Genomic DNA, 27,617 nt, shown 5'->3' on the forward strand with positions numbered 1-27,617 from the left:
TTAACAGCTCCATTTCTTAGCCTGAATGAAAGGCAGTCATCAATCTTAGCCACGTAACTGCCCATAAATCAAAGGCGTATTATGAATCACCTAATTTCTAGCACTGTATAGTTGCATACTCTCACACATACGCTTGTAAACATGCATGTGGTAACGTGCTGGTGCTGCGAAGCCCGTCCCTCACAGGGGTGACGGGAAGACGAGCAGGACAACCACCAGAACGCTGGGTTCTGAACGAAGGTCAGGGCCGGCAGCAGAGTTCCGCCGCCACACACATTTTCGGAGGTTTTGCAGGGTTGCTCTCAGCGCGCCAAGCATGTCGAGTTCCGTACGCACACACCCACCCACTCTCGCTTCTGCCTCGCACCCCCCCACCCTCAACGGCCGCCGAGCGCGCGTGGGCGGGGGAGGGGCGGGTTAGGCGCGCGCCCCACGCCCGGCGCTCCCTCGCGAGAGGTGCCGCTCGCCGCCGCGCGCCCCGCCCCGCCCCGCCCCCGCGCGCCGCAGCTCCGCCTCGCCGCTGGGCTCCGGGCGGGCCGGCGGGCGCGGAGCGCTGCGAGCAGCCATGATGGTGGGTGTCGGGGCGGCCGCGGGGCCGGGGCGGGGCGGGCGTGTGCGGCCGGGTCGCTAACCTGTGCGCTTTGTCTCCCCTCACCCTTCCTACTGCCGGCCGTGCCCCGCCGCGTCCCCCCCGGGCCGCTCCGCCTCCGCCTCTTCGCCCCCAGCAGGAAGGCTCGGACGACGGCCCAGATTTCCTCTCGGAGGAGGACCGAGGGGTAAGTGCCGCGGGGAGGCGTTAGGGACCCCGGCGCCTGAGGGGCTGAGGAGAGGAGGGAGGGGTTGGCTCCCTCCCCGGGGGTCTCCCGGCTGCTGCCTGGCCGGAGGCGCGGCCAGGGCTCCGTGAGGGCCGCGGGGTCCGGGGCGTTTGTTCATGTGGAAGTAGCGCAGCCTCTCTCTGAAATTAGCGGCTGTGTGTGGGGGGTTTTTTGCCTGGAATTTTTCATTGTTCTGTCACCCAAGTTTTGGAAGGGCAATTTTTTCATGCTTCTGTGGGAATAGCGTGAGCGGGGGGTTGTGTGTGTTGTTAGAGATCCGTGTTCTCTCTCCGTGTCCTTCCCGTGCTCCCCTCCCCCGCACACAGCCGGGCCGCGCCGTGGTCCTGAGCAGGTTGACCAGCCCTGTGGAGAGCACCGGGATCCATCTTTAATCGTGGGTGGAACGCTCCTGCCCTCTCTTCTCTCCCTAGGCCCCGGAGGTTCTCCCATAGATAACAATGGGACGTTTACATTGCAGGCACACGCTGCATAATAAACTATTGAAAATAAGTTCTATTGTTGGAGCAGGATGCCACGATTATGTTTCTCACCGAGAAAACCTTTTTCTCTGCCCTGCTGTTTTCTGGCCTTCGTTTCTCTTCTAACTGCTGCATCTGTCTGTCTTTAGCTTGCCTGCCTCACTTAGGCAACAAATCTGCTAATCTAGTGTAAATTATTCAGACTGATTACCCTTATCTGTTAATGTCTTGAGAAAGACTGACTCTGAGCAAGGTAGGAGAGCAGCTTCGGGGTTGCTTAGGTTGGCTTGGCTATTGCTGTTTTAATTAAGGTGGCTTCATTAAGTATGGTACTAAAAATACAAAATCTGAAAAACCTGTGTAGGTATGCCCTTTCATCATGCATGCCATGCTCAAATGCCAAATATAATGTTAAGTACTAAGTGATGTGGTAGAAATTCAGTGCATTTTACGTTCCAGTTTATGACCAGAAATTTAAAAAAGAAATTCTAGTGCTGTATAGGCCAATTCTGGCCACTGTAGAGCTTTTGCCTCCAATTATACAGCTACTTTAGTAAGAATACTGGATAAGAAAGGATGAAGGTGGAAATTGTCCTCTGAGTGTCTTCAGAACAAAGTCTGAACAGTTTGTTAGTTATGGAGTTGTATGTTATGTAGGTTGACCCTGGTATTCAGGAACAGACATTGAAGTGCCCAGTTACGTTGTCTTTATCTGAAGGTGCAGGTGGAACATCACAAATGCAGATCTGATTGTGTGTGAAATGCGTTTGTTTGTTTGGTTATTAATTTTCTCTCTAAGGCTACAGGTAGTCAGAGTTCACGAGGTAATTAGAAAGCCTTAAGAAATCTCTTGGTGTTCTTGTTTGTACTGTTGGACAACTTACATCATCTCAGTTGGCCAAGTGCAGTCTTTTTTTTTTTCTTTCCTTTCCCTCCCTCCTCTTCGTCCAGAACTGAGGAATTAAATCAGAACAGTGTCCTTCTCCTTTCCTTGATTTTTTCCAAGTTTCTTATTTTCAATCATTCTGGGTTTTGGTTTTTTTTTTCACTGCTTTGTAAATCCCTGGCATTACAACACAGGTTGTTATCTGCATGATTTTGATTGTGATACAGAAAATCTAAAGAAAAGCAATACTGGCAGTCTGCTCATGAATGGATTTGCTGTGCTTTAGTCTTCAAATCTGTAACTTTTTTTTTTCTTAGCAGCAGTAGTAAAAATGAACAGGTTTCCTTAAAAAGTTTCCCTTTTCTGATTTGTCATCTTTTTCTGTTTGCAATTAAAAAGTGAGTAGTTCAAACCTTTATTTGAAAGCATGGATCGCAACTTCTAGATATTCAGATATTGCTATGACAATTGTACTTTTAGCTCTTTGGAATCATGTTGGTCAGGTACAGTTGTGTTAACTTGGGGTGATGGAAATTATGCAGGTGCCACATGGAACAACAATTCTCAAACAATTGTGTTATACCATACAGAGCCTTCTTCCAGATAATTGTAAACCAGAGCACTGAGAATCATTGTTGAGGAAGTAGCAGTGGGCGGTCGGTAGAAGGAATTTATTGTAAATGGTCTGCATAAAATGAACTTGCTGGAATTGCTTTTCTAAATCTCACTTAGGAAGATACTACTGAGTTCGCTTGGAGTAACTCAGTTCCTGTTGAGGTTTTTTGTGATCTCTCTAACGTAAACAATACATGCTTTGAAAGGTGGTGTAGTGTTGCTCTACTAGTACTGTCTCATGTATTTTGTGTCTATATAAACTTTAGCTGACTTGGCTAATGCTCTTGTCTACTCATTTAGAGGAACTGAGCTACCCTTTATAATAGGAAAGGTCTGCTTGAAGCTTAATGCTGTCATGACACTTCGTAATCTTTTGTTGTAAAAGTATTATTTGTTTCCCTTGCTATGTGTATTTTCCTGCCTGCAAAGAACTGCTGAAGAAAGGGTCCTTTTTCTCTGCCATGTTTGAAAGAACTTAGAGTGTAGAAGTTACTGTTGTTAATGTATGATGTTACCCAGGAATGTAAAGTTTAGGTTTTTTTTTCCTGTCTCTACCAGCTTCCTTCCATTATCATTTGAAGTATAATTGATCCTTAAGCAAAAGCTTAGGTGCTAAATCCTTTCTTTTTGCATTGTGTTCTCTTTTAGTACTGTAACATAACTTTAGTCCTGGTTTTGGTTTCCGGTATTTTCTAGATCCTTTGAATGAAACATGGAGCTTTTTGATATAGCATGGGAATCTGTAAAGCTGCCAAATTAAGTTAGCTTTTGTTTTGCATGTTGTTCAGAATGCGTGTAGAGCATGTATCGAAGCATAAAATTGTGTTATGTTGTATCTATCAGAGTGGAGTGGGGGGAAAGAGAGTTGGGCGAGATACAAAGACATCATATCCTGCCTCCATTTTTCCAAAATTTAAGGTACTTTTGTTTCACTTTTCAACCAAATCAGATTTTGTAGCATTTTATTTTCTCATTTTCTACTATCTTCCTGACTAGCAAACCATCCACTGGTGGCAGTTTTCTTTTGGAAGTAGTGATGAAGAGATTGCTTAAGTTATGTGATGAAGTTGTTTGTGAATTTAATTGCTAGTAATGCAACGTGAACCACTGCATCACATGAATACATTTAAAGTCCTTCAACTTTATGATTGACTTTGGCACCTTTTGTAAAGACTTTGTTACTATTGCAGATGAAAATGTTCCTGATTGGCAGTCAGATTACATAGCATAATTGAACATATGATTAAAATGTTACAAATTTAACTGAGATTAAATCAAACAAATAGTCTTTTACAGTTGTATGTCAAGAGTGAAGTTGTCATGTTTAGGTAGCTCTTTATTTTCTCACCACAGATAATAATTTTGTTTCTAAAGTTGTGAATAGTGCACATGGCCAGGGTGTGCTGCGCTAGACCATGTACATACTAGTGACAAACCTGAATAGCTGTTATACTGAATTTTAGAATTTTGTATTGTACCACTTTTATTTTTTTAAAAAAGGGAGGGGAAAAAGAGCATTTTAGTAGAAATTTTGGTGACCTGTGAAAGACTATAAAAATACTATTTGGGTAATCCCGATTATTTGCTGAGATTGCTCTGTTTGTTAATGTGTTCTGGGAGACTGGAGAAAAGCAGTACCCCAGACAGTGTAACCACTAAAAACTTTTTTACAAGCTGAAAAATTTGGTGTCATGACATAAGGCAGACATTGGTATGTCAGGTTATATTTTTCTTTCCTAAATTAGATGTTAAGCACATTGGAAACTCAGTAGGAGCTAGGAGATTCTGCCCCTGAGAAGTGATCTGCAGTGGGCCGTTGCATGATAATATGCCTTTGTGTGAGGCTGTGACCCCCTAAACCTTGGGAAAACAGAACAAAAGGCGCTGCCTGAGTCATGTGTGTGAATATGTTACTGTGCGGTGGTTTTAATGATTTCCAACTTTGCTGTAAGGAAAAGCTATTTGTGTGATAGCTATTGAACTGTTATATTTTGCTAGCCTAGCAGAATATGCTAGACTATGATTTTGGTTTAGTTTAATACACTAATTCTAGGATATGTTAGTTTGGTTGCTGCTACATAAGGAACAGAGTTGTCTGTGCATTGAGGTTAACAAGAACACTGGAATGGGAGCTGACCACTATGATTTAAGATAAGGATTAAGATAACTGGTGGAAAAAAGACATGGCAGTTGATGCTTCTCTGCTAGTGCTGTTCCAGTGCCTTGTAGTGTTACCTTCAAAATCTGCTGATGTGTAACCTTTGTACTGTGTTGCTGATACTTAAAGCCTTCCTGTACTTGAGTACAGACTTCAAAATGGAGTAATGAGAAATTTTGTGGGGAGAAAGTCTGTATCTTTGTATGGCAAAGCATTTTTGTACCGTCAAATGTGATATTTTGAGGAAAAAAAGCATTATCAAAGAAAACACTGTCTCAGTAAAAAGTTAGCCTCATGAAACATTTTTTTGACAGAGATTGCAGAAAATTTCAGAGTTAGCCTTAGTACTTGTAAAAATATTCCAAGTATCTGTTGATCATGATGATGAAATTGTCATGGGACAAATTGCTCTGGAACTACAAGGGTGCAAGGGACTTGAATTTCCAGTTGAGGTCTGGATGAGGTTATAGTTTCACCGAGTACTGTTGAAGCCTTTGGACCAGTTACTGCCAAACATTGTGGTGCTCAGATAATCCTGCAGTTTCTCTGTACTTGATCATTGTCTTATCTTCTTTTTGATGTGACTTTGGAATTATTTTGTGAGTTCAGGTTTCATATCTTGTTGAAAAAAATATGCATATTCCTTACACTTTTGCCATTTCTCATGCTGATTTTGAAAAGATTGAAATCTTAGGTGTTTTTTGTGTGTGTGTGTGCTGTGGGGTTTTTTTATTTGTTTATTTGTGGGGTTTTTTTTTGTTTTGTTGTTTTGTTGTTGGTTTTTTTTTTTTTGTTCAGAAAAATATCTCCAGGGAGACTTAGCTCTGTGAAGTGCAGGATATTATTTTTTTTTACGCTTTTTCAGTATATAATGGAAAATGTTAAAGAAAAGAATAGTGTAAGACAACATGAGTAAACAAGGTCTTTAATAGCTCTTGCTTCCTTGGAAGATAGGACCACTTCTCTCCTTAACAGTACCTTTCCCACTGTTGTTACCTTTATAATTACCTTTACAAGTACATTTACTTACAGGAGGTTATTGATTCGGGGGAGAGAGGGAAATGAAAAGTGAAGAGAAAAACCTACTGAACTTGTTGCTGTCTATAAATGTACTTTGTCTTGACCACCTTAATTGCTAGCAAGTTAACAATGTACAGAAATAAAAATAGTGCTTTAACAAGGAGTATGGTAAAGGACATTGTTTGTATGGTCATATGTAACATAAGGAGCACTACTGGAATTTCTTTTTCCACTGGAAATAATCTTCTAATGTTGAGGTTTTTTGTAATCTGTCTTCAGTCTTTTAAGGATGTTCAGCTTTGCAGGATCAGGGTTCTTCTCAAATGAAGAATAAGGGAAATGTAATTAACCTTTTTTGTAAGTTTAAGCTAAATAGATTTTTCTTTGTTTAGCTTAGAGCAATAAATGTAGATCTTCAGACTGATGCTGCTCTGCAAGTGGATATCTCAGATGCACTCAGTGAGAGGGACAAAGTGAAATTCACTGTCCATACAAAGGTAAAAGCCTGGGTTTGTACACTGAACATAGTCTTAATTATACAGAAAAGAAAGTTTGTTTAAACTGTTTATTGAAACAATTGTAACACAATTCAAGGAAATGAGAAAGTAACATTATCTCATGTTTAAGAGACTGTAGCTGCAGTGCTTAAGAAAAGATAGCTAAAAGTTAAGAGTTTAAAAACTGTTTAGAAAAAAATTGATGTTCAGTATCTTGTACTGATGTGTTGTCATGCCATTCCCATGCTTATTAATTGGCCTATTTGCGGGTAGAATCTTTAATATACCTCAATGTTCTTCAGTATATTTTTTTTTATTTTATTAGCCATGGTTTCACATTCTAAAAATATAGTTCATTATGGAATTCAAAAATTATTTTTAGTTACAGCTTGTTTATGGCTTTCTTTTTTTTTTTTTTTTTTTTCATTTGAATGTTTAGTGATCACAGAGTCACACAATAGTTGAGGCTGAATAAAATTTCTGGAGATCATTTAGTCCTGTCTCCTCCCTAATTCTCACCATTAAATCAGGGTGAACCAGAACACATTGCTCAGGACTTGTCTGCTTGGGTTTGGGATGTCTCCAGGGACGGAGACTCCACAACCTCTTTGGGCAACCCATTCCAATTGATTGCTGCACTAATTAAGATGGGGTAATTATTGCTGTATGAACTTTTTTTGGTCAAATCCTTACTTGGATGATTGGATTATTTTTACAGGGATATTTTTGTTGTTCCTTCAATGTATTTTTGTATAGTAATGTGGGTTTTTTTTGTTTTGTTTTTTCCCCCCCACAATTCTTCCTCCTTTTCATCTCCTAGAGCTCTTTACCAAATTTCAAACAAAATGAATTTTCTGTTGTTCGGCAACATGAGGAGTTTATTTGGCTTCATGATTCTTTTGTGGAGAATGAGGACTATGCTGGCTATATAGTAAGTATTACAGTTCTTTTGGTTTATGTGCACTGTTTTCTGTGGAATGCATTGAAATACTTGTGACTGCTTTTAAACACAGTGGAAACAGCAAATGTTCATTCTTCCTAAAATCATACTTTCTTGCCTTTCACTCGTAAGGAGTGAGTAGTTTAATTTGTATCCAAGTGTATTCTTAGTCCGTGTTGTTAAAAGCATGGGAGACAGGTGAACTGTATAACTTGGTGGTATTGTTTTTGCAAGCTGATGTTTAACTTAGTTACAAGTTTCATGTTGCCTTTGTTTTAGCTGGAATGTCAGAGTGAAGTGGCTGAGCTGTAGTAATTAGACTTTTCCAGTTTTCATTATGAAGATCAGAATCATTTTACCATAGATCAGGTGGATGAGAAACAAAAAAAAAACCCAAAAAACTACAAACAAACGAACTCCAAAACAACAACAAAAAACCTCAACAAAATGCAAATACCATGTAGAACTACAGAGAACCTTAATACAAAACTTAGCAACTTAGGTTTTGAAGTTTATTTCAGGCCACCGGGGAATAGAAGTCCCCAGATAGTCATGTTATGATACTGCCTATTAAAAATGAGTGTTACTGTTCATACTTCAGTTATAAATAGGAATATTTGTTGTCTTCATGTGAAAGTTAGCTATTCATGTTGTGGTGAGGCTGGTAAGGGGGGCTGGTTCAGAAGGTAAACATATATTTCTAATTGATTAATGGGTACGTTCTGATTGATGTAATTTGTGATGTGTCATAGCATTCTTGAGCTAGTCTTTTTTTTTTGTCAGAAAAGCTGTCTGAAGTGACTAGACCTTCAGTGTAGTAATTACTAGTTTCAGACAGTTGGCAGCATAGATGCCAAATTTTCCTTTTTTTGTAATGCATTAATGTAAGGGGCAAGTATCAGTGAACTAAAATTTAAGCATAGGTTATCTTTGATCTGTGTCCCTTTATTGAGCAATTCAGGATTAGTTTGACTGCGGTGTTTTCAGTTTCAATATTAGTATACTGTATCACAAGATTAACCTAGAGACTTGTTTGCTGTGTGCTCTGTTATTTCAACAGTGCTGCAAGAAAGAGCCAGTGCCTGCAAGCAATATGGAATGGTGTTTTTTTGTTTGACGTTTTTGGAAGTTATAAATGGATGGTGTGATAACAATTGTGGAATTCTTTTTTTTTTTTTCTTTAAACAAGAAATAATCCTTACCAAATAAGCTAAATCAAAACTAATAATAAAGTAATGACATGAAGTTTTAATTCATTGTAACGGGAAAGCTAGGTATTATTTGGCTAATTAGTTAATACTTTAGTAATCTTCAAGGGCGCTTGGCCAAAATTGGTGTAGTAATGCAGCATGTCTAACTCATGAATGAGAGCTGTATCCATAAATGTTGTAATGAATAATGAAAGAGAGAGACATATGAAAAAGCTGCAGGCAGTCTACAGTTCTATACAGAATGGATGTTGTCTGACTGAAAAGATGAACAATTAAAAAAAACTTGATCCGATTCCAGATTCCACCAGCACCACCCAGGCCTGACTTTGATGCCTCAAGGGAGAAATTGCAAAAACTTGGAGAAGGGGAAGGATCGATGACTAAAGAAGAATTCACCAAGATGAAACAAGAACTGGAGGCGTATGTAGACATGATTACTGCTTTTTATTTTTTATTTTTTTAATTTTAATATCTCTCAACTTTTGCTGCTGTTTGCTGTCCCATGTTTGTGATTTCACTGTAATGGTTCTCTGTGAGATACAGGCTTGAGAATCCAGTTGCTGCATAACCAGGGTTATCTTAGTGATCATGATCAGAGCCATTAGGAAAATTGTAGAAATAATTTTGTGGAAGATCTGAAACAGGAAAAAAAATCAGCTTGTTCTATAAGCTTGTTTTATAAGGAAGAAACTAGTTAGATCCTTTTCTTCACAGAACACCTGCAAAGGGAGGAGCCAGCCTCTTTTTTAGTTTTGGTGTTCAACATTTTATAAGCGTAATGAGACTTTTAAGGTTTATACCTGTAGTGATGGAACTAGGGATTTTTGCATGTGGTTGGTACTGTAAACATAGATGACAACTTTCTGTTTCCTGAGAAACATGGAGATTACTAGAAAATACTTTTTGGACACTCCCTTCTTTTTGCACAAGGAGAATATACTTCCTGAAAATAGTATTTTCGCTTACTGTGAATTTAATGTGTATTGAAATATCTGCTCTAGGCTTTTTGTTCCATATTGAGTTACACGGTGAAGTTTCTCCTTGCTTCATCCACTTCCCTTATCATGCATTCACTTCTTTGATCTTTTTCCTGTCATTGGTTTCAGTTTTCAAGTGTATATTTACGCTGCTTCTAGACTGCTTCTATCAAGAGCTCAGAATTGGCAAGAAAAGTACATAGAACTCTTTAGAACTGCGGCTTTCTCTTCGAACTCCAGCTGCTGTGAGCAAACGTCTTAAAAAGCTCTGTATTAGTTTTACGTACAATATAATTTATAGCAGAGTAGATATACACTTCATATGCAGAAAACTGGAAATTAGCAAAACACTAGATTTTAAAGAATCTGTGGTTTTCCAGCGGCCCTGATCATGATTCTCTTGTGGTCTGGTTAGGGGTTGGATAACACAGAAAACTTTGGGTTTCTTCTACTGCCACCTCCATCCTCTGCATCCTCCTTTTTTGTCTTCACTGAATGACTACTACTCTCACTGAGATCAAACATCTCCCAACACTGGCCCTGCTGGTTTGCTGGTATGTAAAACTTAACCTCCTTGCACATAGTGGAAGCAAAAGTGTTGATTATCATTTCACCATTTCACCTCAGAATGGTGAAAAGAGCCCCTTCCTCATTTCTAGACAAGTTACGTCTCATTCATTGAATATGCAAAACAAAATTAATTCTAGCAAACTTACATTGATAAGAATGTCGTCTTCTTAATTAAATCACAGAAGAGTAATTCGTTTGAAATTGCGTTGGCTGAACTGGGCAACTACAAGATTGTCATGGTTAAATGTGATTTTTTGGGTTGTACCTACCAAATACAGCACTTAATTTCACTTTTAGAACCACTATGAAGCAAGACATCCACATAAGCTTCAGCCCCAAAAGGCTAGCTGCTTTAACATGGAATAAAAGACTGCTCTCTAAACAGCTAACAAAACTACATGAAGATTTAAATAAGTATGGAGGGTGCAAACAGGCAAGGGGATGGAGATGGGGAGGAAGGAAATTGTACATCAGCTACGTAGTGCCTAGTGACTGTAGTCTGTATCACAGTTTCTTGGTTTTTGTGGAGCTGGGGAAAGGGCAATTAAATGAGGTTACACTTTCAGCAAACCAGTCCGTGTTAGCTAGCCTTAAAAATCAGAATGTATTTGTTGAGTCTTCATTGAAAGTCACTCTCTGATATGTTAGGGCTTCAAATTTTCCCCTAGTATTAACATTGTGCTATTTTTTTCTGTATTTATCAAATTTTGGAGTGATAACCTCTGCTATATCAGCTTATAATTTTGTATCCTTACTGAGGATTTCTTAAAGCTGCTCATTAGGCTTATCTCAAACTTAGTTGCTTCATGTAAAATTCTTACGTCTTGTCTTGTTTCTTGTTTTCAGTGAATATTTGGCAATATTTAAGAAGACAGTTGCAATGCATGAAGTGTTTTTGTGTCGCGTGGCAGCACATCCTATTTTGAGAAAGGATTTAAATTTCCATGTATTCTTGGAATATAATCAGGATGTGAGTATTGAAAACTGAACTGCTGGCAAGAGAAATCAAGATGTACTTTTATGGTAGGATGGAAAATTGATTAAGAGGGCTTTACCTCCTGGAGCAAATTTCATCAGTTCTTTCATACCAGACATATTTGTATTGTGAAAGTTAGAAATTAATTTAGTCTGTAGGAGTTAATTTTCCTGCTACCTGGGGAAGCAAATGCACCAAGTGCTCTAGCCTTAGCATCAAAATAATGGGAGTCCAGTATGTTTTGGATTAAAAAGATTAGCTTTTGGTGGTGATTTCATATGATGTTACACTTGTCCATTCTGACTTATTTTTTGTTGTTGTGATGTGTTGGGGTGTGTGTGTGGTTTTTTTATTTTTTTGTGGGAAAGGATGATGCAACAAAGACAAAACACTGATTTTTGGCATTTGTAACTGCGGTTTAAATTCTGTTGCAGGGTATAAGACTAAGCAGAGAGCAGAAAAACTAGTTTAGTAGCAGCAGGTTGTGGTGTGTAGTTGTCCAGGGTTGGGCTAGGGTAGAGTTAATTTTCACAGGAAACTGTGAGGGGACACAGCCAGGACAGGTGACCCAAACTAGCCATATGATGTCATGCTTAGTATATAAACTGAAGGTGCTGGCTGAGGGAGGGAATCACTGCTTGGGGGTAGGCTGGGCATCAGTTTTCCAGATGGTGAGTGATTGCGCTGTGCATCCCTCGCTTTTTATGTTCTCTTATTATTGTTGTTCATTATATTCTCCTTTGCTGCTCCATTAAACTGTTTTTATCCCAACCCATGAGTTTTACCTTTTTTCCCCAAGTTTCTTCCCTATCCCACTGGGGATGGGAAGAGGAGTGAGCAAGCAGCTGTGTGATCCTAGTTGCCAGCTGGAGCTAAACCGTGACAGTAGTTCTATTTTTTTTTTTTTAAAGCTTTTATGGCCTCCAGAAAATTAACTAACTTGGCAAATGAATTTGTTTTTCAGTTGAGTGTTCGTGGGAAAAATAAGAAAGAGAAACTTGAAGACTTCTTTAAAAATATGGTTAAATCAGCAGATGGTGTCATCGTTTCAGGAGTAAAGGTGATTACTGCTTAACATACCAAGATCTAAAATGTATTGACATTGTTGTCCCATTTTTTAATGAAGCAGAATTTTATGTAGCTACAAAAAAGGAATTTTTGTAGCGATATCTTACTTAAGAATTAGATGCAGAGCATGGGAAGAAAAATTTGAAGTCCAAATAACCTGCAGTTTTCATAAGGACATTATTCAAAGCCCATGTTATAGGGTATTCTGTGGTATGGAGCATCTGTGCTATTTTAGAGGGTTTTTAAAAATTAATATAAACCAAATATCTCAAATTGTAATACAGAAAATATTAACGTTTACCCACATTTACCAACTTGAAAGAAATCTGTCATCAAGATGAGCATTCCAGAGCTAGTTCATTATAATCTCTGCTGAGACCACAGCATCTGTGCAACTGAGTGTCTTTCTTCCCACCTCTGCTTTTTCTAGGTAGATGTCCTTTTATTAAGCACTGAACATGTATTCTGTTTCTCTGTCACCAAAGTGGTAGTTAGTAGTGAAATTATTTCCTTCAGCTTTAGTTATCTAGACGTTTAAGATGCTTGTTACAAATTCTTAATTCTAAATAAATTCTTAATAAAACTTCAGATCATGATAAAGTAAGTGAAGAAGAAATCTGTGTACATAAATGGTGTTTTAGACCATAAAAATGGATTGCATTTTGTATCACAACAACAGCAAGATATGCAAATTTATGCTGCAACTGCTCTGTACAGAATGAGTGAAATCCTGGTTTTTTTTTTTCAATTGTTCTTGGTTTTTGTAGGATGTGGATGACTTCTTTGAACATGAAAGGACATTCCTTGTAGAATATCACAACCGCGTCAAAGATGCCTCTGCCAAATCTGATAAAATGACAAGATCACATAAAAGTGAGTTCTTTTACCAGAGTGAAAATACTTCTAGTTAAAACATACAGAAGTGGTTCATGAGGAGCAGTAGTTTTTACTTTTGCATGTGAAAAGTGAATTAATTTATCCAAGTGTGGTCTTTGTATAGGCTAAAGAAGTTTACTGTGACTTTCAAAGTTTAGCCTTTTCTGTAATAGACCAGATGGAGTACAAACAGCCTGACATGACACTGAAGATATATTGATTCTTCATGCTTTCCCTTTGAAGAGAAACACAGTTTATGTAATAGTATTTTTTTGAAGTTTGATTCTTAGTCCTTAAGGTGTAAAGGTGGGTAATATAGCAGTATTTGTTATGAAGCATATATGTATATAGCAGTATATGTGATGAAGTTGCTCTTGATTGGGTGAGCTCACGTTCATCAGAGTGTAATTTCTTGGCACACTATTGCATTACCTTGCTGAGTAGCAAACTTATATTTGGGCCATTAGTTCTAGATCAAGAAGTCAGTTTTCGATTTTTCAGCCTTTTAGAATGGAGACTGGAATGTGTACATTCAGTAGCTTGGTTTGCAGGACTCCTTTTCTTACCGAGGCAAGATTTTCGACTTAGCTATTGATTTAGCTAAGTGCTAGCTGATGTGATTTCTGGAAGCTCTAGATAGTCTTCTCAAGTGCTGTGCATTTCTTTGAGAAAATAGAAAATCTTTGGTTTAGGACTACTGTGTTTGGTTTAGGATTACAGTGTTTTTGAGAAGCTCAGAAAAAAGTTGACCTTTGTTGCCCTTGATTTTAAGTTTTTGTGCCTAGATAAATCAAAACCGAACTACTAGATTCTGTTCACTTTCTTGAAGTTTGTGCCCAGTTCACAGATTCTGTCTTAGCTATCTACAGTAATACAGTTCACACAAAACCAGGCCACAAATCATTTATGAATCTCTGTTGCTAAGGACTCCAAAGTGGATATTAAATGAGACATTAAACTAAGAATTTACTGAGCTTTTGAGATGCTTCTCCTGCACTTCTATGAAGACCGAGTCTTTTGCAGCTTTAATATCTATGCTAGGAGATGGAGAGAGTTATGCCTTAATGAAGTGCTAAGTAACCCTGTGTCTTCATTCATTTCCCAGCTGAAGTGGTTTATGGTGTTTTGTTTCTTATCTTAAAATGAAAATTGCACTTCATTCATAGTAGTCAGGTGCCTAACTTTAGGTAGTGAGAGAGCCTTTCACATTGGTTGTAGAACCAAGGAAGTTGTTAGAAATGAGGCTGGAGAGGATCTGATAGGAAGGGACTGATCAAACCCATGACAAAGCTTCACTGGTTTTCAGACTCAAATCACTTGGGATGTTTACTGACAACTTTTATCAAACTGTGAGTCGGGACAAATGGCTTATTTTGAAATTCTGGCTAGAGGAGTAGAGCAATGGGAAGCCTGTTTTGGAAATGGGCAATCTGTAGATCACGGGTAATTTGTGATCAGTGGAGGCCTGTGGGGAGTGCAAAGATACTGGCTTCGTATTTCCAGCAGAAAATCTATTTTTTGCATTTAAATGGGAGAAATAGGAGGGAAGGTTAATGACTTCCTAATAGCTTTCTTCACTGTAACAAACTGCACAGATTCCCTTGGGATTTATGAACTAATGAATTGGGTGGAAGGTGACCCACTCAATTTGTTAAAACAAAGTTGTGTTATTTATTAATAAAATAAAATAATTCTGCTAAATGGTATATGAACTTTGAAAATAAGCGTATTGTTCATTGCTTGGATCTGTTAGCGTTTTCATCATCCATTGAGTTTATACTAAAAGCTCTTTAAAAAAAATCTGGGCAAAGATTTTATGATTACTATATAACAAATACCTCATTAGTCAAATTATGCAGCCTTCTTTACAAACCCTGCTTGTACTTTCATTGCTTAAAATGCTTTAACACTAATGCTACTTCAACCAGTGACCACTTGTTGATGAGGTAAGGGTTTCCTGTAAATTAGGCATGCACTAGAAAATTTGTTGTGCATATAGTGCGGTATTTTGGTAGTTTGGAGTTTGTATTCAATTTACTGCCCTCAAGCACACAAACTTACTGTTTGTTATTGTTAGACACTTTTTTTTTTTTCAAATAGGTTTAGACTTTAGATTCAGATTTTAATTCAGACTTTAATCATTGAGTTTGTACATCTCCCATCAAAAAAACCCCTAAAAACGTTGCACGATACATTTACTGAGCAGGTGCTAATTGTATTAAATATTCCTAGATAAATTACTGTCTTCATGAATTGGTGAGAGCGCCATGTTTATTGTGCGAAGTACCCTTCATAATAAGTGACATGATTAAAATCTTATTTCTGCTTTTGTGTTAAAGCATGTTCCTTTTAGAAAAACACCTCTCCAAGAAAGAGAGAAACTTCAAAATTTTCAGAAAGAAGAGAAATAAAATAGTAAAACAGTGCTTGTTTGTTTTTCTAGATGTGGCGGATGACTGTAATAGAATTGGTTCTTCATTATATGCATTAGGGACGCAGGACTCCACAGATATATGCAAGTAAGATATTATTAATAATTTACGGGCTTATTTCCTAAGTAGTGGTCTTTATGGTGACCTGCTGAGATTGGTAGGTCTTTTGTTATGGGAAAAAGAGAGTTTATATTGTAGTTTTATTACGTTAAGAGATTTTCATCTCTATTATTTCATTTATATAACAGGCTGCTTTAATACTTTTGCTTTAATATTTGTCTGGAAAAAAAAATCCTGTTTTCTTCAGTGTGTAGAAGATTATACAGATGAGATGAAGTCGTCTTCATAAAATGAGAATAAAACACAACTCCTTCACCAATTTTTTAAAAGTGTTCTAGATGCTTTGACATGTGCAAAGTGAACAAGTCCTGGGCTGAGTATAATGACCTCTGTGGGTGTTCCCTGTACCAACATCTTGAAAAATAGTTTTGCTGTCCTGGCAATTTTACTGCCTTTAGGAAAAGAAAGAAGTCTACAGAGATCCCTAACACTTTGAACATAGAAGAGAGTCTTTATGTACAGATGTTTATCCTTTAATCTTTCAGTGATTTACTCGAATATGAAGTTTGGTGTATCTGAAAGTAAAACTTATTTAACTATAATAGCTTAAAGATGTTGATGCTTGTGAACATGTACACTTTAAGAAGAGTTGGTGTGACGACAGGTAGGAGATGAGTATGAAACTAAACTTATTAATGTACCCTCAATTGCAGTGATATACTTCCAAATGTGGTGATAGCTTACGTATTGGTAACTTTAATTGCAGTGTTGAAATTCGATGTAGGCTGTTAGAAGTCAGTCAGGAACTGTATCTGTTTTCTGTCAAAATACTATGATTCGACTGTAGTTGAGCCTACTGGTGCACTGAACCCTTGTCTGCTGGGAAGCTGTGTCACATTGTTGCTCAGCCTCCCTGGATTCCACATAGGGCGTGTCGTGTTTGCTGTGTGAAGAAAAGTGCATTCAAACTTGAGTGCAGTATACGTTATAATAGTGTAGGACTGTTAACCAGGGTGGTGGTAGTTGGGGTTTAATTTACAGAAGTATAAAGAATCCCCAGGGATCTGTGCAATTATTCTTTAATAAAAAACATCCATCTGTTATGCTTTGTTTGTCCCTTACCTTTTCTTAAGTTGTACAATTCCCAGATATTTGAAGTGCTACAGTTTTAAACTATTATGTTATCTGAGTTCTTTGAATTACAATTCTAAGCAGTGCCTGTACAGTCTTTATTGCTGGACACAGATTGTATTTTGAGTCCTAGAAAGTAATGAGACTGTTCAAGTTAATGTTGTAATATAAGCTGTTTCCTTTGTGCAGGTTTTTTCTGAAGGTATCAGAGTTATTTGACAAAACAAGGGTATGTACTATGAAACCTTTTTAGATACATTATTTGTGTACATCCTGGAAGCAGCAGGATATCTTGTGTCAAGTAGACATTAATATGTGGGTGCTTTATGGCTGTTCATATATGAAGCATTTAATCAATGTGTGGTAGGGAATGGAAAAATGTAAGGTTTCAGTCATCTGTTTTTTTAAAATGATTTCTATTTAGGAGTCTTCAGTCTACTAAATGTTGTAGGCATTTCTGTGTAATACACTAGTAAAGCTACTGTTCCTCTAAAATGCTTACAGGCCTTCCATACTTGTTATTGAGTATCACAGAACTTGTTATGGAATAAAGAAATGAAGAAATGTAATTCTTAATTAAAAAAATGGCACTCATGCTGCTTTTTTCCGGAGCCAAGATCTGTTTCTGCAATTATTTGACTCAGAAATATTGTTGCTGATGCTCCTATCTTGTATCTTTATAACTATATCTTGTATCTTGTATCTTTTTACTTGTTTTGGCTTGATAGAGCAGAAGATGTGTGCTATATAACAGGAAAACTTTTGAATGAGAAATGTGTCTATTTCCTAAATGCAGACAGTCAAATCTGCTTAAAATACGTACTTTAAAGAAAATTAAGTTAATAGAATTACTTGCTTTGGCCTAAAATGTTGCCTTATCAATTTTTTTTAAGATTCAAAAAGTGCACTTGCAGACTATGTTTCTAAATTCACATAAATATCTGTTTCAAATACAAGCAAAGAAGTTTATTGGTCTTTTGGACCATTTAATACACACAGTTACACAACTCGTCTGCAAAGGTGCCTTAATTTGTTTTCCTTTGATCTCAAAAACAACACAAAACTTCCTGTGCAACTCTTTATGCTAGATAAGTTTTTGTTTCTCTGCTGTTTTTCTAGACTGTGATACATATAATAGAAAATGGGAAGAAAGCATTGTTTAAAATAGAAAGTTGCTTGCACAGTATGTTATTGCTTACATTCTAATACAAAGTTCTATACTGTTTCTCGTGATGCATCTTTAAGTGTTCTGTCACAAATGCATGATTTTGGTTTTTGAAAAAGGCAATCTGTCTTATACTGTTGTATGTTTCATGTTGTATTTACATCATACAAGTGAATACCCGAAGTCTGGATGTTTTTAAATTGATGCTTTTACTTGCTATTTTTCCAGAAAATAGAGGCCCGGGTATCTGCTGATGAAGATCTTAAACTTTCTGATCTTCTGAAATATTACCTAAGGGAATCGCAAGCTGCTAAGGTGAATTGAGGGATTTTTGTTCAGTGAAATAGTTTGGTTTGTTTGTTTGTTTTTAAACAGATATAGAATGATCTTGAGAAATACACAGTAGATGGGTTAAAATGCTGCCACTTGTAGCCTGCAATTCCTCCCTCAACTGTAAGCATGGATCTCAGTAGTATGTAAGGGGTAACAATGCAGTTGCTGATTGTGGGACTGACTGGAACTGTGTGATCCACTTAACAAGGCCAAATTGTGCAGTATAATTAAAAACGGTGGAAGAGTTGTTGGTGAATTGTTCATGTGTTTGTAATGTGTTTGCTGTTGTAGACTGCAAGCAATTCTACTTTTTTTTAATTAAAACTGGATATTCCAAATTATCTGCAAAAAGACAAGCCAGTTTTGGTAATCTGTACCTATAGAAAGTGTCGTTATTAGTATTTTTGTTGTAAGATGATTAAGTAACATGACAGAATGAGGAAGCATTTGACAGAAAATGTCTGTAGTTAGATGATCACAGCAAGAAATGTTGCACAAAAAATGCTACTGTTGTTTCTTGGGCCCTGTGAGTATTTAAAATACATAATCTAAATATAGCTCATTTCTAATCTAAGAAGCTGTGAAATTTCCCATGGTTGCTCCTTCTTAGGCTTTTTAGAGTATCATCTAAGCCATCTGTTGCTAGACAAGATGCAGACCAAACAATATTAAATTGCATGTCTGATCCAGTATGGACATTTCTGTGACTTGCAGGATGAAGTGAATGCAGATAATTTGATGAGAACTGAAATACAGCAAGACAGATTAAAATTAATCTGATTTTTTTTAAAATTACTTGGTATATACTAAAATCCTTGGGTAGATTCTTGTGACATCTATACATCTTTTATGCCTTTTTTTATAGGATCTCCTATATAGAAGATCTAGGTCACTAGTGGATTATGAAAATGCTAATAAGGCGCTGGATAAAGCAAGAGCAAAAAATAAAGATGTGCTGCAAGCTGAAACTACTCAGCAAATATGCTGTCAGAAATTTGAGAAAATTTCTGAATCAGCAAAACAAGGTATTTGGGTGGTCTTTGATCCTACATAACTGTAATTGAAAATTAACAGATTTTAGGATATTATTAATGAGAATAGTTTTTTTTTTTGTTCGGTTTCCTAAGCAGAACTATTATATTTTAATCAGTATTTACTTGTTTTAGAAAGTTAAAGTGATATTTTCCTTGGATTCCTCATAGCTCCATTAGGCAGAGCAAAATCTAGGTGCAAATTATTTGTTAACTGCTTTTTTTATATGCATAGAATACAAAATGATAATTGCTAGAAGTAAAGGCAAACCTAGTCTTTTAAAGTATTGTTGAAATTCTGCTTTTGGTTTTATGTGTTCTTCTGTGAAGGCAGCAGGCTGTTGCAGAGATGATACTACATTAGAAAAGGGAGAGATCATGAAATGAGACTTCATTGAAGTTGCAGAGTTACCAGTAGCTGTAGAGAAAAGGAACCTTATTTACATGTTGCCTTTTTCCTGGAAACTTACTTGCTTCTGTTAAGCTAAGATTATTGTTAGTAGTCATCTGACTCATTGTTTGGGGCAGATTTGTTCAAGGTTTAAATATCATGCTCTTCTGTTTTTTGTAATTTAAGTATTGTTTGACCCTGTAAATTTGGCTAACGATTCCTATAAATGAGACAGTGGAGAATGAGTGATCCTATTAGCCACAAAGCTGCATGCATGAAGCATACGTGCTTCCTCTGTTCTTTGTGCTAGCTTTTAGCTTAGTATCTTCCCTACAGACTTGCACGTATCAGCCTTGAAAGAACAGTGCACTTGGAATAAGAGAACGAAATGTTTAAAAGCATCCACATTGCAGTCTTTTCTCCAAAGAGCTTTGTGTCCACAAAAGGTTAGCTGGAGATGAGGAACTGCAGTGTTGGTTTGAACTCATCCAACAGTGTAGCAGTATCTTTGAGTCCAGAATGTGCTGAGATTAAACTTGAGTTTTTCCCTCTTGCCTTCTCTTACTCTTTACCTCTGCCATCCTGAAGGAGAATCTGTTAACAGTTCAGGGCACTAGCAATAATGAATCCATTTTTATTTTCTATAGAACTGATAGACTTTAAGACAAGAAGAGTTGCAGCATTCAGAAAAAATCTGGTGGAACTAGCAGAACTGGAATTAAAGCATGCTAAGGTAATTGTGATCCTTTTGGCCTGTATTTCAACTGATTTTAAATATTACATGCTTGAATAACCCCAGTGGCTACATTTGTTATGTGATATGCACTTCACATTCAGAAAGGGGAATATGAAGGTAAGCATCATCCAGAAAGGTAAACTTTCTTGAATAATAAAGAGCCGGGGCCAGGGGGGGGCGGAAAGTACAGATGAAGTATCTCTGAGGGACTGGTGTGCTTGAGGTGCCTTTGGAAAACTCATCTTCTTGAAGAAAATTTTGGCTTCAGTTGTGTGTTTCTCTAGCTGTTTAATATTTATAGCTGCAGAGTTTGAATACCTACGTATTTTTAAAAACTAATCTCTCCATTTTTACTGTGATGTTGGAAGTGGTTTCTCCTGTTACCCAGATGCTGGGGGCTTGATGTATAGGATAGGCTGACTATAAAGCATGAGATCACACAGATCTGTCTGAAGTCAGAGATCAGTGTTACTCTGAGTATGATTTATGAACCTTTTTGCCTTTAAACTGTAAAGTGCTAACAAAAGAGGAATGTTGCAGATAGCTTTTTCAGTAAAAAACAGTTTTGCAGGAAAAAAAATAAGGGGGGCCTGTACTGTCCTTAAATTTCACAATGTATTTGATTCTTTTAATCCATCTAAAAGTAAAATTTTTGTTTAAATCAGGTTACCTGTTCTGATTTCACAGATGAGTACAACAGTCTTTTATTTTTACAGTGCTATAACAGGAGGCGGCTTTCTTTTAAGTCAACTCTTCAGCATTTCTCATTTTCATCACAAATCTGAAAGTGCATTGACTACCAAGCTTTGAATTAACTCAGAATATATGTCTTGAAAGGATGAGTTAAGAGGTGTATAGTGTTGCTGAGTTAACTTGCTTCTTTACGCTCTTTTCAGTAATGTTGACAGTGTCATTCTTCATCCTGCCAAAACCATCGTTCATAAAACTAGTGCGGTATAAAAAGGGTTGTTTTGGGGAAGGTTTTTTTTTGTTCATTTGTTTTTTGTGTTTTTTTTTTTTCCAATCTTTGTTGGTGTAAGTTCACCTCGACGGTATATTTAGCTGGTAAAGTTAGCTGGTAAAGTAATCAGTAAGGTCTGGAATACTTGGCTCCTTTTTCAGATGAACAGTGTTTACTTTAATGTGCTATATCAGAAATTCAGCTATATTTTCCTGAAAGTCTTAAATCTTCTCATAAAACTGTGCACTACTCAGCCTTCCTACTTCTCTGTGTGTAACAGCTGTCTGTATCCAGCCCTGAGTCTCACAGAAATCCCCATATTTGGTCATGAATGTAGTGGTTATGGGTTTTAGTGAAATTAATAGTCCTAACAGTCGTGCTTGCAACAGCTTTTATTGATTTGCCATATCGTGCTTTAATAAGGTAATGAATCCACAATGCTTCTGTCCTGCTTCAGTCATTGACTCTTCATCATCTCTTGTAACTCACCCTTGCTGAAGTCCGCACATGCCTTGGAGTGGAATGTTTAAAAAAAAAGTCTCTATCTTCTAAAGTATCATTGGAGAATCGCTTGTATTAACTCTTTGTGCAAGTCAAAATCTTGTAGTAATTTTCTCTTGAATTTTGACAGCTAATAACTGCAGAAGGCAGGCAGAAAATACTTCATTTCTTTAGCTTTCAACTTACTCGATATGTGCTTCTTGGTGTTCTCAGTTTACCTGGAAGAGCTTGAATTTTTTTTCTCTTCTTCATTTGTCACCACAGCTTGTGTTTAAGACACAGTTCTTCAGATAGTCTGTCTCAGTCTGTGACTTACCTTGTCTTAGTAAATTTACCAACAAGGAGTATATAAGGCTCTAACAGAAGCTTTGAACTGTAGTCCTGTTTCTGAAGGTGAACTTTTTTTTTTGCTGACCCTTTTCACCTACTTTATGATGGAGCACTCTAAGATTCACTAGACAGTTTTGAATATCTAAAGCTTTCCAATATAAAAGGACATTTTGAGTAACAGTGACAGTTCTTAAAATGTTAACAAATGTTGTGACTTGTTGAATGAAAGGATATTTTGTTTCTCACTAGATTTGACAGTTCTGTTTTTTTCAAAGCTTGTGTTTTCGTATTTATTCAAAATTAGCTACTGCAGATGGATCAGTTCACTGTGCTTTTATTTCTGCAGATTCTAATTTGGATTATTGCAGAATTTACAAGTGCAATAGATCATATTTTTCAATTTTATATAATGGAAAATTTTCTTATTAATGCTATAACCAGCCTATTTGAGTATAGTCTTATGGATAGATTTTCATTTGTCTGTACAGAGGACTGAAGGACGAAATTGTTTGGTGGAGACTTTCTGAGTTCCATAAAAGGAAGAAAGGTGATGTGAAAAGACTTGGGGTTTTTATTGAAATAGCATTGTCCCCTGATATGTGAAGAGCAGTGTTCGGGGAATAGGAAGGTTTCTCCTTGTCTCAGAGAGAATGTTTTTGTACTTGTTGCAATGCAAGTCATGAACAATGCTCCCATTTCAAGGAGGCGTAAGTAGCCCTGGTTTTGGCTGGGCTAAGCTGGGTTGTTTGTAGACACCTAATTCCTCTTGCAGAAGAGCCAAAAGAGGGCTTGTAGAAGCAAAAAAAGAGCTATTTTTTCATGTAGGCAATAAATTAATGAAGTCTGATCAAAAGCCCCCTGCTTTAAGGTTCCAGACAAAATACTTTGCCTGATGCTGCAGCAGTCCTTGTCTTTGTGCTTTTGCAGCTACTGGAGCCAGGTGAAGTTCTAGCAGCCCGAAGTTTTAGCAGACTGGGAATTGCTTGGCTTGTCAATGGCATGGGGAGTGCAGCATTCCCGAAGTTTGCAACATGACCTGTTATTCAGGTCTAAGTGCACTTTCCAGCGAAAACAGCTAACTAAGGGGAGGGGGCTGGGAGCAACAGATTCTGCTGCTGCAGCAGGCTTTTGCTACAAGTCTTATTGTTGTGATGTTTAGTGGTTTGGTTTTGTTTGGTTGGGGTTTTTTCCTGCAAATGAGGGGTCATGCAGATGCATTGTCTCGGAATCAGTCTAACCATGTGGCTTCTGGAGTTGCCTGGCACAGAAAGAAAGGAGGTAAAATCTTGATGCAGCAACGGGTACTGGAACTCAGCAGAGAGGCCGTCTTTGTCTTTGGGAGGAATTCAGCCACAGTGAAGGTGGCTGCATGACTGTTAAAAATCACTTGCTCTGCGTGGAAAGAAAAACACAAATTCCAAACCACAGAGATTGCTGCACTGAAGAAGTCAAAATGACCACAGCGTGGAGAGCAGGTTCTGAGAAACAGCTGGCATTTCCTCAGCCCACCTCTGGCTGTGTGGCTGTTGAAGACTGAGGGGTGATACAGAAATCAAGCTTTCAGTAAATAAGGGACACTGTATGTACAAATACTAAGTGCACCCTCTCTGCCTGGTGACGTTTATACTACTTCCTTATAAAATACTTGTTTTAATCTGCTAATATTCTCTCACCCTTTCCTGGTTGCAGTTCAAGACTTTTGAAAAAGCTAAAAATCAGAGTGTGGGTTGAGATTGCTTTAAGTTGATGCAAGTGCAGACTACTGCCAGGAAGGATGATGAAGCATGACTCTGTTCCTTTTCCCTGTATTGGCACTATTATGTGTGCAGCTGTGTAGGAAGATGGAGCTAAAAGTTGCTCTGGGTTTCTCTAAGCTTTGCTTGCAGTCTTGTTTACGCAACATCCCTTGTCAAAATGCAGTTTTGCTGGGAGGGTCTGGGAATAGAAGAGAGCTGACTTCAGAGCAGCAGCACACACCCTAGATTTACTTAAAACAGCTGCCAGACTACAGCTTTAGATTCTGCTTCATCTCTGAACTATACTAAACATATTGATATTTCTTTTTCTATGGCTGTTCCATCTGAGTATCTCAAGGTAGTGTTTAGCTTCTCTTTTGCTAGCTAGTCATGTTTATTAATTATTTCATACAGCTGTAGCTAATGTAAGACCTGATTGTTTTGACATGTAGTGCAAAAGCTGCATTTAAACCTATTCAGTATTTTGAACAGTTGGATTTTGAGGTGTTCCCAGGTTGGAATTCACGTTCAAGAAGGGAGGTTTGACAGTTGGTGAAGCTGCTAAGGTTATAATATATTTAAAGCACTTATAGCCTTGGCTATACTTTTAGAGTCTTTTGACATATGAAATGTAAAATAGCCACTTCCTTCAAATAGAAAATAAAAAAATCTAAACATCTCTTTCCACAAATATCTTAATGTATATGCTCTTACCTTTATGTTTTTTTTGTGGAAAAAGAATTTGTTGCGTTACTAGCAACAGATGTCTGTTTGGAACTAACAGAAGAAGGGAGAAAGCAAAATCCAGTGCTAAGGGATTTGGTTAAATGCTTTGTCAGCAATTCTTTCTTTCCTGAAGAGGATGTTTATGTCACAGTGGTTGTGCCAGTAACTGTAATACCTAGAATTTAGGAGTCTGAGTTGGTAAGAAACACTTTCCTGAACCTGAATTCATAGGACTTTCTCAAGCTATGCTGATATAATTCAGGTATGTCAGATGTTGCAGCCAGAAAGAGTAATGGCTCATGGCCTCTGCTGTCCTTACAGATATTATAATTTAAATAAGGTTGTTCTTGTGAACTTTGTAAATTTGATCTAATGAAAACAAATGATGTGCCTATTTGGAAAATGTCAGCAGACTGGCTGGCTGAGTCTGGAGATGACTGATGTGTAAAGGACATCTTGGCACCTTCTTTTCTTTAGAGTGCTATGCAGCGGCCTCTGAATTGCAAATACACTTCATGCTGCTGATGGCATGTAAAGAGGTGGCCAAAAGATCACTGTCACACTTTTGTTATAAGTAACATGTGTGCAGTCCACAATTATATTTTGCTTCAGACTGAAGTATTCCATTTGAAGCGTGATGACTTCAGACTGAAGTGTTCCTTTTCATTCATTACAGCTAAAAATCAGCTGTTCAATAACAGACCTTAGATTTAGGAATCTTGTACACTGCAAAGATGGGCCACTAAGTCCCCATGTATCTCACATATATTGAACTTGTTCATATTGCAGAATTACAAGCCTCTTAAATAGCTTGTGTCTGTCCTCTGCCATTATAGGCATAAAAGGACAAAAAGCTGTTAAGGCTGTAACTGAAATCAGTGGAGAAGACTGAAAAGCATTCAGTAGACACAACTGGGAGTCTTCTACTTTGAAGCCTTCAATTTAGTTAATTGCTTACTCTGGATTTTAAGAACCTTAATGGGGGATAGAATTATGATTTCTTACCTTTTTGGGGTGAGGGATGAGTGTCCTTCTGCCTGTCTGCCACAGGTCACTTGAAATGCTTTCAACTGAAAATGTAAGAACTAAAATTATTTAGTACTTGTGTGGATTGTTTATTAAGGACATACAAATCATGGCTACTGACACTGTTTAATTACATGCTTTGTTTGTGTGAAGTTTTCTTTACAGGTTTATTTTTGGATCAAAAAAATGTTTAGAAGGGTAACTGGGCCTTCAGACTGTTTTGATCTTGCATTTTATCTGAACCTGATAGGAATTATTCAACGCTGTCAACAACCTAACTTTGATTCTTGCACAGAGATTTCAGATTTGGGATCAAATCTAGTACAACTGTTTCATAGTGAATAACCAGTAGTTTGAAGTGATCTAACCATAAATGAATGCACAAACCAATGTGAATACTGTCAATACTGGGTGGTATATGTCTTAAAATAAGATTAAAAACTGACCCATAGGTGTTTAAAAAGAAGGGCCAAAGTTGGCCTTAGAGATAAAGCTTAGTTAATGTTCAGATGATCTCCTGCAGCTCTGGCTGTAATGGCTAAACTCAGCATTGATGGCTAAATCGCCTGGGTAAGCATGTCAGTCAGTTTGTTGTCTTTCAAACAATCCCTGGCCTTGAACAGAGCTGGGAGCTGAAATGGCTCCTATGGCGAGGAGGTACTGAGTGCTGTGAATTAGTTAACGCTTCTTGATGAATTCTTTATTCGTTATAATATATTAATACTTCTGCTTTGGGAGTATTTCAGTGACAGAGTAATGGCAATTCTATATGAAAAATGAAAACTTTGTGTCTCTGAACTTCATTGCTAAGACAGTGCTCTGCAGTGAATAGTTTTTGTGGCCAGACTAGATCTTCAGTAAGAAACTTGTGAAGCAACGTGGAAAGGATACAAAATGCTTATTTTTGAACCTCACGTTGGCTTCATTTAGTTCCATGACACAAGGCTCCTACATTTAAAACACTATTTAAGATAAAAGTTACTTACATAAATATTTCTACCTGTCTGTTCTCCTTGAGTAGTGTCACTGCTATTTAAAAACCATCTTTTTGCCACAAGCACAAAAGAAAATGGGGAAATGCAGTTATATTTTTCTTTATTTTTACAGGGTAACTTACAGCTGCTGCAGAGCTGCCTGGCAGTGTTAAACGGTGACACATAAACTATGCTCCGTCCTCCCTCTACCAAGGGCTGCCCTCCTCTGGATTTTGTTTTCATGACTTTAAACAGGCATTTACAGTTACCTGGAAAAAACAGTTGACAAAGTGCACATGAGCAAGCTCTTTCTTTCAGAAGAATTAAAACAAACACCTGAAAGTAGCTCCAGACTATATGAAGCAACAGCATATTTCTTATACAGACATACTCATGTTTATTTAATCATTAAATGCTTTCATTGTTCAGAAACCAAATGCTCTGTTTTTGTGAAAATAGCCAATATAATTATGTTCATGTTATGAATACTATGATATGGCTGCCAATCTTATTTACCTTTGTAAGTAATTTCTGCAGTTCACCATTTGAAGCACATTGTTCAAATGGTCTAAATATTTCCATTAGATATTTGAATATTGTTACTATAATGGCATTGTATACACTGTCTTAGTTTTTTTTTTCTGTGTACTGATATCAAAAAACTTAATCTTTTTTTCAATTGTGAACATTTCTTAGAAATTTTGGAGAACTTTGTGTAACCTTTATAACTATGATTTAAAAAGAAAAGCAAATGCATTAGTATGTTTGCCTTAACTTGTAGACTAATCCAATTATTGTAAAATAAACCATGAAATCGATGATTTTTCTAAAATTACGCAGACATTGTATCATCTGTAAGCTTGATATTTTCTAGTAATACAGATTAATTAGCTTTTTCTCTATTAATCCTGTAAAACCATTGAGTAAGTATTGGATTGGTCTCACACCAAATACTCACCTGGTAACTTTTCACTTGCATTCTCAGGTTTATCCGTT

General features: G+C 37.4%; 1 protein-coding gene across 2 annotated transcripts; it reads left to right on the forward strand.

Annotated features, from left to right (window-relative positions):
- The first annotated feature begins 535 nt into the window (after positions 1-535).
- Positions 536-27,404, forward strand: SNX6 (sorting nexin 6). Of its 2 annotated transcripts, none has more exons than XM_080345726.1 (14): positions 536-571; positions 729-776; positions 6,366-6,470; positions 7,291-7,401; positions 8,920-9,041; positions 11,015-11,138; positions 12,109-12,204; positions 12,980-13,085; positions 15,532-15,607; positions 16,901-16,940; positions 18,105-18,191; positions 19,075-19,242; positions 20,288-20,364; positions 26,755-27,404. In XM_080345726.1, exons 1-13 carry the CDS (start codon positions 566-568, stop codon positions 20,336-20,338), a joined length of 1,140 nt encoding a protein of 379 aa, XP_080201852.1. In that variant the 5' UTR covers positions 536-565; the 3' UTR covers positions 20,339-20,364; positions 26,755-27,404. The 2 variants fall into 2 exon arrangements, with proteins under 2 accessions (XP_080201852.1, XP_080201851.1); XM_080345725.1 differs by having other exon boundaries at positions 19,075-19,234; positions 20,279-20,364.
- The last annotated feature ends 213 nt before the right edge of the window (positions 27,405-27,617 follow it).

The sequence above is a fragment of the Nesoenas mayeri genome (genome assembly GCF_963082525.1).
Source record: "Nesoenas mayeri genome assembly, chromosome: 5".
In the NCBI taxonomy this organism is placed as follows: domain Eukaryota; kingdom Metazoa; phylum Chordata; class Aves; order Columbiformes; family Columbidae; genus Nesoenas; species Nesoenas mayeri.

Coding starts and splice junctions, on each gene's coding strand:
- SNX6 (XM_080345725.1), top strand. Junction 13,086..15,531: donor AATGACAAGATCACATAAAA/GTGAGTTCTTTT, acceptor TTGTTTTTCTAG/ATGTGGCGGATGACTGTAAT. Junction 15,608..16,900: donor GACTCCACAGATATATGCAA/GTAAGATATTAT, acceptor TCCTTTGTGCAG/GTTTTTTCTGAAGGTATCAG.